Below are 11,470 nucleotides of genomic sequence, written 5' to 3' on the forward strand. Positions count from 1 at the left end.
AAGAAGTTTTGAAAGGTTCTATATTGAAATTACAGGGTAGAAAACATATGCCTACATACTTCATCATCATCATCTATGCACCAATAAATTTGTCTCTGTCTCTGTTGGCAAGAAAAGATAAATAATTGCACTGCAAAACATGGCTGAACTAAGACTTTTTCACCTAGAAATGACGCTAAAATATAGTTTCGATACCAGCACTGAGTATAGCACAAATCGCTCATTATGTAGCTTCATGCAAAACAACAAACAAACAAAAATAGTTTGGTATAAGCTGAAGAAAACGAAACCAGAAAAACCATCTTAGATGTTTTTACAGAATTATGTACAAGAGAATGCGACAGTATCTAATTTCCCGAACAGTTACTTAAAATATAACACTTTGGTAAGTATCATTTATATTTAGTAAACACATCTACAAATTACGTCATTTACTTTCTAGATTCTACTATAGTAAATGTTGAAACGCGACACTTTTACAGATGGTTTGGTTTGTTATGAATTTCGCGCAAAGCTACGCGAGTGCAGTCTGTGCTAGCTGTCCCCAATTTAGCAGTGAAAGACTAGAGTTAGTTATTACCACCCACCGCCAACTCTTGGGCTACTCTTTTACCAACGAATAGTGGGGTTGGCTGTCACATTATAATGCCCCCACGGCTGAAAGAGTGAGCATGTTTGGTGAGATGGAGATTCGAACCCACGACCGCAGATTGCAAGTTGAGCACCCTAACCACCTGGCTATGTTGGACCTTTTCAGATTGAGTAATGTAAATAACTACCTGGAGTACCTACCCCTGGACGAAAGTTATGTAAATTCATGATCATGGACGGATTGGGCCGCCAGGACACCTAGCAAAATATATATCATCCTGATTGCTGAGAATTTACATGGGCCGTTTTAGACTCCCAGTTTACCCTGTTCATGATCAATTAAAGGTTATCTTAGGACATGAAAATTTGCTTCCCTTATATGTAATTGTAGAAAATGCAAAAACGCTCATAAAAACTGCAAAACACAAAATATTAAGCCGCAAATTTGCATGTATCTCTGCATAGACCCAACAAACCTTTATGGCAAATTTGGTGAAGATCCATCAACAGGGAGCGAACTAGTGGTAAAAATGCAAAAACGCCCATAAAAACTGCAAAACACAAAACTGAAAATTTGTATGTATCCCCGCATGGACCTAATGAGCTTCCATACCAATTGTGGGTAAGATCTATCCACACCCTGCGAAGTAGTTACATGGGCATAGAACAGAAAACAAACAGTACTATTAGATAAAACTACTTTTGGAAATAATATTCAGCTTTATTATTTTATTTTTATAGATAGATTTCTATATTCTATTTTTAATAAACATATTGCTTACCGGGGTTTCACGGTAGAACAGTGGTAAGATTATGGACTTACAACGCTAAAATCCGTGGTTCGATTCCCCGCGGTAGTCACAGCAGATATAGCTCCATGTGACTTTTTCTAGATAACAAACAAATAAACAAAGCATACAGAGGTAAAAAAAATTGACATTTACGTTTACAACAATCATAACGAAAACGTTGAAAGTAAAAATTTAATTGTAAGACATTATTAATAATATGGTAGGATCTCTATTTTTAAAATTAATCGTTATTATCTGATAATTTAGTGTTCCAAAAATATAAATCCGTCGATTAAAGCAAACAAAATATTAATTATGCTATTTATTTTCTTCTTTACTTATTTGTAAGGGGGGAGAGGGATAGACATTTTCTGTGTTTTTTGAAAGCAGGTTTCTGTTGTCATTTTAATTTATAATGTGACCTACTTTGGAGCAAGCTTTATGTAGGATTAATTATTGTTGGAATAATATTACAGCTTCAATGGTATGGATATATCGTTGGGTTTAGAAGAGGGGCGTGATGAGCGTATTTGTTCGTGTTCTGGGTCATTAGGGTCAGACCAAAGTTCGCGAGGATTTGTGGCACTGAACAATCCATTTCAAAGAAGCTGTGGTAGTACAGATAAAAATCTGAGTAGCGAAGAGGAATTATTAATCCTCGAAAATTCAAGACTCTCTTTAATGGAAGACGAAGAAGGTTTTAGCTCTAATTTTACTAGGCCTAACGTTTGTAGAAGATGTCGAAGTTTTTCATCTTCGCTACCCACAACATCGCCTTCAGCTTCATATATTATACATTCTTCATTTGGAAATAGAGCTCGTCATAATACTGGCGTGAAACAAGATGCAGGAGATTCAACTTCACAATACTTGATTGATAATAAATACCCAAATGGTTTAATGGTAGAAGGACAACTTCTTGATGATGATGAACCCCTACTGGTAAATAAATAATATACTTTTAGTTCTAAGTTTTACTTTTAATACTTGTAAGCTCCAAACAACAACAAAAAAAGTTTTAATTTGCTGTAACCTGTTGAAGTCATGTAATCTGAAAGTAAAACTAATAAATTTTCACTCTAGATAAACAATTTTGTGTAACTCGGTTACTAACTGTAACTTGTAAGTTGCAAATAATTCAGTACTTTAATGCATAGCATTTCTTTGCACTGGAAAAATAAAGTCAAACAAATGTAAAATATTTACTAATAATTTAGTATTTTTGATAGAGATGCAAAATCATAAATATTGCTTAAAATCTTGACTCAAGCATATATAACTTATATTTATAAGCTCCTTTTCTCTCTCTTTTTTTTATTTTTCTTAATTGTTGTTAGTTAAGTTTTTGCTATATAGGGAAAAAAATGTTTACTCCTCTGTTTTATCAATATCAGATATTGCAGGATTCCAATGTCAATACAAGTCAACAACCTTTAATCTTGCATGTGAATAGACTGTGATCACTGTTGCTATTGTTGGTTTCCTGTGATTTATTGTGAAAAACACACCAAGGGTTTAGTTACCAAAATAAAAATGTTATTAATAAAAAAAATAATTTGTTACTTAAACATAAATAATAAAAAAAATACACATTCACTTGTAGATGGCAAAATAACTTGTACATGTGTGTGCATGAAGAAAATGTCTTACATGCACTATTTCCTCTATTTATTGTACAGTGAAGTATGAAAAGCACTTAGTGATATAAAATAAATGCATTTATTATTCATATCTGATTATTATTATCATTATAAATAATTATTTTTTATTATATATAAGTTATAACAATATCCTTAAATTTCATGGGGTGTGATATTCTATTCAGATTTCTACTTCACTTTTTTAAAGAAGTAACTATCATCAGTTCAAGTACTTTTAACCCAATTATTCTTTTGCCAGCTTCTCTTCAGTGTTTTTTTTTTGTCTTCAACTACTACAAATATCACAACCATCAAGCACTTGTTGTATATTTTAGAGCAAAATTTCTATGAAAAGAAAAGTATAGCTGTTGATACTGTATTGGACATCTGTGTAAATGGTATATAGACCTGAATTAGTATGAATTATGAAGACACTAGGCGTGATTCAGATGTTGATTTTTCCAGCATAATGTTTTATTTTCTTTTATCTAAACTGTAAGATATATATATTTTGGTATTCAAAATAGATATTGTTAAATGGGTATTATGGACTTCAAATAGTGTGAGAACTAATTGACATTATTAAGTAGAAACAGTCTTATAGGTGAATATTATACAGTTGGTATAAAATGTTTTACCACATAAAATGTTTTGTTCTATGAAGGCTACCTATTTTGAAATACATTTTAAACAGAAATTCTGTTTAGTCAAGTTTATTTCAGTATAGTTTATGTTAACCATAAATATGTGCAGAATGAGATTACAGCAAGTATTTTAAGAATATAACTGGTAAATATGAGAACACTCTCAAAAGCCTAAATTACAATATAGTGATACTTAATTCAGATAGTGTTATTGTTTTGAAAATAAATTTGATATTGTGTTTAACTGTCGGGTTTTTATAGGTGTGGTTCTTTTAATTTGTGATTATTTTTTTTTTTATCTTTACTCCTCGTTTGCTTAGTAGATACTTCCACAAGTTCCTATTGAACATAACAGATATATGATAAACATTAAACTGAAACAAAACAGATTTCAGTATTCGATGGATCATGAATAATATACTTGTAGATGGTGCTACTATAGCGTGCAGTCTACAAAGATATTTACACTATAGCGTGCGGCCTACATTTATCCACATTTTTGTTCAGCAAATAATAATAATTTAATAAATTGTGTGTTCCAAAAGAGTACCTTAAATTTAGGTTCTAATTGTGCTAGTTTTGATTGTTGGAATTTATTTCATTCCGATTATATTTGCCCCCAAAACGTTATGTAATGGTATTTTGTACTTTATTAGTTTAAAAGCATTATTTATAATAAATGGTGCCAATTGCAAATAAACAAAGGTGAAAACGGTGATGATGATGGTAGTATCTGTGTAGACCGCATGCTATAATGTAAATATCTGTGTAGACTGCACACTATGGTAGCACATAGTAGTTTTTATTTTTGATGTATATTTAGTTAGTGTGTTTTATTTTTTTTTACTAAACAATAAATCTTTTTTTTTTAAGATTTATTCATATGTAAAAGCTCTGATTATTGTCTGCAACAGATCTTAAGTATAGTGTTATACAACTTATCAACTTACCATTATTATAAGTAATCTCTTCTAAACTCATCCATATTATTTCTAAAAAATATTTTAACATAAAGTATTTAATCTACCATCACTTGAACACTCAGCTGAAAACTATTGTCTCACATGATCTTACCTCAGTATTAACTTTTCCTTTACAAAAATCCCTGTACTTTTGCCGTGTGGAATATAACCACCATTCACAAATATGTGACAGTATACTTTATTATTCAAATGCTTTTTCAAGATGACACAGATGTTTTTCCAGATCCTTCTAAACTGGAGAGTCATCTTCTGCTTTTTAATTGGCTCTGGTTGTACAGTATATATTCTCCGTGCTTTGTGTTAAGAAATTTATAGTCGCAATCTGAAAATACTAAAAGGAACTATACAAAAGTCTTGAAAAATTGTACTGTTATTGTGGGTTTATAGTTAGTGTCAGTGTAATTCTTCAGTAGTTATGTTCATATTACCGATACTCACTGAAAGCTGTTATTAAGTGTGTTCAAACACAGGATAATGTGAATGTGTTTTCAGTGTGAGAAATGTGTATGGCTCACACGGTTATTCAAATCATGGAAAACCTTGGGAAATGAGCTATAAAAATTTCAATATTGAAAATCATGGAAAATTGGCTGTTTCTTGTCATGATCTTAGCAAAGTCTTTAAATTTCATTTTTGCTAAAAAAGTAAAATAAGCAACATCATTTATAAAAATTACTTTGGTTATTGAAATCGAGTTTTATATTTTGTGTTGGACCTTTTGAATCTCTACCTTACAAGAATGAAACCCAAGACTATTTCACTTTCTGCCGGTGGGAATATTTGCCAAACATTTAAGGCAAATATCAATATAATCCTGTATTTCAGGATTTAATAGTTCTTAAATTTTGAGTATGGGTCCTGGAAAAAGTCCTGGAATTTGTTTTCTAATGCATGTCAACCCTGAATGTGGAAGCTTAATGTGTGAGTGTAGAGTGGTTTGTTTTCTTGTGATACATGTAATATTTTGCATAATTAGAAGTTCAGCAGAAGAAAAACTGTATATTGATTTAAAAAATGTATCTGTCTAGTACCAAATACTTTTGTTATGCTTTTTGTAACAATCTAGAGAGTTAAAAAAAAAAAAAAAAAAATTGAACTTCAGGTAGGTATAGAAATGAGAAAATGAATGTTTCTAGTTATTCTCATTTATCCATTAACAAGTACTTATTTTAACTTTTGATACGTTGTAGGGTGCTGAAGATTTTGGTGATGGTGGAACAGATCACTGTCATGCATATCAGCCATCAAAAGAAGGAGTTAAGCAAGCCAAACGTCAACTGATTTTAAGTAGTTGTCTGTGTTTATGTTTTATGCTTGGTGAATTAGTAGGTAAGTCTACAGTTATACATGTATTGAAGATACATCTCGCATCTGAGCCGTTGGATTAGTATATGCAATGCTTGTTCAGCAGGACAACTTGAGTTTTTTCACATGTTTCATCACTTTTTAAAAAATAATTTGATTTTCATATTAGTCATGTTTTCTTGCCTTAAAAAAACAAAACAAAATTGGGCATTACAGCTAAATAATGCATAAAAAAGAAACAGGAATTGAAATATCGCATTCCTGAGGAATTTATCTTTGCTTGAGGAATTTTGTCTTTTTTTTAGGTGGTTTCCTGATTGGGAATGCATGATCCATCCGTATTCCTTTAGTTATGACCAATGAGAGTTAACATATTGCATGGTTTAAATAAAAAAAACAATTCATGAGGAAATGCAACTTTACATGAGGGAATGTAATTTTCCCTGTAGCTTTCCCTTGAGAGAGAATGTAATTTTATTTCATTATTTCTGTCCCTGACAAACTTAATCTGTGACTACTTTTTTTGAAACTTTTATTACTGTTAAACATTTATTACAACTCCTAGCACTGCCCATTGTGTAGCTTTGTCCTTAAAAAAAAACAACAAGTTCATAGTATTTGCTTCTCAGTGGCTCAGCAGTAAGCATTAAGGCTTAAAACACATGATACCCATGGTGGACACAACACACTAGCACATTGTGTAGCTTTGTGCTTTACGCCTGAAAAACAATAATTTTCATTCATGAAATATGTGAATTTATCATCAAATTTGTTTTTTCTTATTTTAAATGTTAACTTCAATATCTCAAACTGTCAAATTACTTAAGTGTAACAGCCTGACTGGTCTACCAAATATCCTTTTCACATCTTGTACTTTTGGGTATATCAGTACAACCTTACAGATTAAATTACCTAAGTGTAACAGCCTGACTAATCTGTAAGGTTGTACTAATATACCCAAAAGTACAAGATGTGAAAAGGATATTTGGTAGACCAAATTACAGCATTAATATTGCTTGAATCTTCACGTTTTGAACAAATGATTTATAATCAATTATTATACATCAATTAGACTTTAATGTGAAAATAAATAATAGAGATAATAAATCATACATACTTCATTGGACAGAAAATTTATTTGCAAAATTACAGTTGCTCAGCACTTTTGTGATATAGGTTGTTGTATTTACCTATTTGCTCCCCCCTCACCTTTTATACTTGTTTGTAAATGTATTTTTGTTTGTATAGTCAGTATAATTGTATCAGTATGTTCTTGTTTCAACAGGTGGATATTTTGCAAACAGCTTAGCCATCATGACAGATGCTGCCCACTTGTTAAGTGATCTTGCTAGTTTCTTAATTAGTATCTTTGCCCTCTGGGTAGGGCAAAAACCTCCCACTAAACGGATGTCATTTGGATTTTACAGAGCAGGCAAGTCTTTTATTAATTTATTGAATCTGTGCAGATTTTGAAATACTTTTTTTTCTTCTGTAACTAAACCATGCATTTAAAATATCTATATTGCTTCTGTATTAATTAATTGAATAACTATCAAATGCACTTTTTAGAATTTAGAAGGCCTTAAACAAACTTGGGTTTTTACTCAAGTTGTGTTTTGTAGTATAGGATAGGTTTGTTTGTGCAAGTCAGTTTTAATATATGTTTACTTCTGTTTCTTTCAACATTGAAGATAAAATTATTTGAATTTTATGTTGACAATTAAAGTACTTGTTTATAAGTGTTTTTTTAATGGTATATTTGAATATCTGTGCAACAAGTACTATATGAATTGTAAAATATAATATATTTTCAGAAAAGCTCTAATAATTGTTTGAACACTTTAAGTAACTTTGTTTTTACTATCATTTTCCTTATGTAAAATACTGCAAATTATACATTCCAGTGTCATTGTTTTTATTTCAAAATGTTGTGAATTACTTCCAGAAATTCTTGGAGCAGTCCTTAGTGTTCTGGTCATCTGGGTGCTAACTGGTATTTTAGTGTACCTGGCTATTGATAGAGTTCGTTTTGAGGACTATGAGATTGATGCTGATGTGATGCTTATTGTGTCTGGTTGTGGGGTTGCAATGAACATCATGTAAGTCTTTTTTTTTTTTATAACTTTATACAAGATCTAAAAAGTGTGATGACAAATCACTTTAAACTACATAGTATACCTCAAGAATCTTTCCCCACCATCTTAAGTATTTAACAGTATAACTAAGCCTTTATTAGATACTAAAAATAATTTAAATATCAGGGTTGTGAATAGCCCAGGATTCTAAAAATATACAACAGTTTTTTTGTGTTTTTTTTAACATTGTTTCACTTCCTTTATGATTCTTCAAGGCTACTAGACAAACAGTAAAACTTTTGTGGCCCAGCATGGCCAGGTGGTTAGAGTGCTCGACTCGCAATCTGTAATTTGGATTGCAATGCAGAATAGTTTTCAAAATGGTCTTTATTATTATTATTTTACAATATGCTTGTTCTTTTTAAATTGCCAGAAATTTGTAAATCAGTCGTCCACTAAAAGTGCTTTAGTAGGGTTAGGTGTCTCTTAAAATCCAGACAAGTTTTTGGACAAACAAAAAGAGGAATGGGGCTAAGAATATTAATTTTAGGAATATTAAATTAGCAATTCAATAAACATAGTAACAATGGATTATCTTACTAGTCTATTATTATGTATGTGTCTTTATGTATGCGTGCTGGTGGTCATTTAGTTTTGTACATTGTACTATCAGCTTGTTAGATTTTTTTTTATTATATCTTATTTTAACATGAGGGAAAATATTAATTTAAAACAAACTTTTTTTCTCCCCCCATTTCTTTTTTTGATAATAATTTTGTTTTTGTCCAGAAGAGGTCACTGTTATGCATTTTTGTATTTTCTAGGTGTAAAATGTGCAGGAAAATGCAATTATAGAAATTAAAATATTATTAGTTAGCAGTTTAATAGTTCAAATACAAGTAACTTTAGTAATTTAGAATTTTTACGTTGGTTTTAAAAATTCTACTTTAAACAAACCAACTGTTAATCATTTGAATTTGTACATGCCAGTTTGTGGGTGTTAATAGTGCTGTATAGGGGTATACATTTAATGACACAAACTTCAAACATAAGATAGGCATAAGCAGTTGTTAATTTTTTTTAGAAATCTTTCATTACATAACTTTTTCCTCTTATCTAGCCCCCCCCCCCCCCCAGTAGTGATAAAAATATAAATAGAATTAAGACTTAAAATGTTGAATTTGTTTTATAGCTAAAGGCAATTAGTAAGAAAGATTATACCCCCCCCCCCTATTTTTAAGACACTAAATTCAGCCTTTTTTATTAGATGGAATCTGAAACTCCTTGGACAATCAAACATTATATCTGAGATTTTAAGTATTAAACTTGTTAAAACATGAAGCCACTATTACATCAGACTCTTAGTTTTAATTATTCATATGCTATTTTTGAAATTATTGACACTAACATTTTTCTACGCAGAATGGGGCTTGTGCTACATGGTTCATGTTTGAGCCATAGTCACAGCCATGGGCTAAATGCTAGTGAAACAAGCAACAGCCAGAACATCAATGTCAGAGCAGCATTCATTCATGTTGTAGGAGATCTCATTCAGAGTATAGGTGTCCTTATAGCTGCCTATATTATTCATTATAAGGTTAGTGTTTGATAGATGCACAAATTTATAACTTTAATAGTTGGCTAGAACAAAAAGTTTTATTTGAAATTGTTTTGTTCTTCTTTTACACTTGAAAAAACAAGGTATGTTTACCTTTTTATTTGTTCTGTACAATTAAGCTTTTAGTGTAACCAGTTATTGATTAATATGGTCACATTGAGTATATACATATATAAAACACATCTCATTAGTTTAAGTACCAAAGCACATTAAATACACATGTACAAAAACATTCGGTAACGTTATCATATTTATAAATTATATTAATCATACAGAATACATGTTTTTTTTGGTGAAATTGTTTTGAAATTATGAATAGATTGGTCTTGCATGTACTGACTTTCCTGTAATATTACTGTACAGAGAGGTGTTCACAACCTATAGTAATAGTACGAGTACCTAGGCCTTACAATAATTTCTTTGACCATCTTCTATTAACTGATATTAACTTTTGGTCAGAGCAAGCTATGTACACAGAGAGAAATTAAAAATCAACTTAGCAATGAGTATAGCTAATTAAATATACTTTTTCTTACAAAACTATTTATAAATATTAAAATGTACTCTCTGTTAACAATATTTTTACTGTAACCCCAATAATATCTCGCAAGGTTTGGCCAGTTTAGGCTAGTCTCAATTATATATATTAAGCTGAGATTTCAAAACAATGTACAGTAAAAGTATAATAATAATAGAAATAAAAAGTAACAACATTTTTTATTATCAAACAGCCTAACCAATGCTATTAAATAAACATAATAAATATAATATATCATACCTTACTTAGGGACTACCAAAACACTATGTAACTGCCCGAGTTATGGACCACTACTCTACAGTACATTGTCCACTAAAATGTTCTTTTGTGTGATAAATGGAGGTCACTGTTAACCCATTCCTCTATGTACTTTCTAGAGTTCATCAACTGTGCATGGACAGTAATTTCTGAATGCCAATTTGAGCAGCCCAAGGGCACGGAAGCCCGTTGAAGGTGTCTGTAAATGTTATAGCATAATTTCCTATTTGTGCTTGCATCTTGCAGAGGAACAGGAATATTGAGTTAGAGATATAGTTGGATGCTTTATCTTATTGGTAATCCAGTCTGTACGAAGATGGAATTTCCTCACGTGGCATAGTGGTTTTAGAATATTAAACTGATAGCATGCAGAAGTGACCTTGGCATTTTTCGTAACCCTCCTTATGTTTAAATTACCATTATAGCTGTAAACTATCATCATCAACAGTAAGATGATAGTAATTATCCCAGACTTTATTACAGTTTCTTTAGTAAAAATATACTTTGTCCAATATGATGACATATTTTCATTTGTCACATGTCAGGTCGAGCTAGTACAGCTTTTGACAGTTTGCCTTCCATTCATGTATGCGGTTTGGAAGAAGCTTGTGCAAACTGTTCCAGTGTTTCTTTTGTAGACTTATCTTGATTACAGTTCTAAAGGGGTTCTTGTTGTAGTTGCAGTATATTGTTGTGTTAAGGAATTATTTTTGGTGTTTAACTTTCTTCACTACCTCTGGTGTGGAATTGTTAGCCTGTTAGGGAATAGTTTGTTTTTCCCTGCTAGAATTATACCTTCTTGTGCTTTACTGATGTGGTTCAATACTACGGACATCCCTATTTTGGTTTAATATAATTTCCTTTAGTCGTCACCTTATGATAAAAAAAATATGCACTGTATGCAAAAAACAGTCTAATTCCTCATAAGTCAAAATCATAAATAATATTCAACGTTAAACTGGCACACGACTCTACATGTTTCGATGTTACAACATCATCCATGTTTTTAATTGTGTACCTGTTTAAC

At 31.1% G+C, this 11,470-nt stretch overlaps 1 protein-coding gene across 1 annotated transcript in view; it reads left to right on the top strand.

The window, feature by feature from the left end:
• The first annotated feature begins 1,841 nt into the window (after positions 1–1,841).
• The window catches only part of LOC106468345 (zinc transporter 2-like), a 17,541-nt gene continuing 7,912 nt past the window's right edge, over positions 1,842–11,470 (top strand). Inside the window, exons 1-5 of the mRNA XM_013928763.2 lie at positions 1,842–2,324; positions 5,840–5,978; positions 7,240–7,386; positions 7,900–8,053; positions 9,452–9,626. Of these exons, the coding sequence (XP_013784217.1) occupies positions 1,869–2,324; positions 5,840–5,978; positions 7,240–7,386; positions 7,900–8,053; positions 9,452–9,626 (1,071 nt within the window). The 5' untranslated portion in view covers positions 1,842–1,868. The remainder of the gene's footprint in view (positions 2,325–5,839; positions 5,979–7,239; positions 7,387–7,899; positions 8,054–9,451; positions 9,627–11,470) is intronic.

Source organism: Limulus polyphemus, unplaced genomic scaffold (assembly GCF_000517525.1).
Source record: "Limulus polyphemus unplaced genomic scaffold, Limulus_polyphemus-2.1.2 Scaffold2972, whole genome shotgun sequence".
NCBI classification, from domain to species: Eukaryota; Metazoa; Arthropoda; class Merostomata; order Xiphosura; family Limulidae; genus Limulus; species Limulus polyphemus.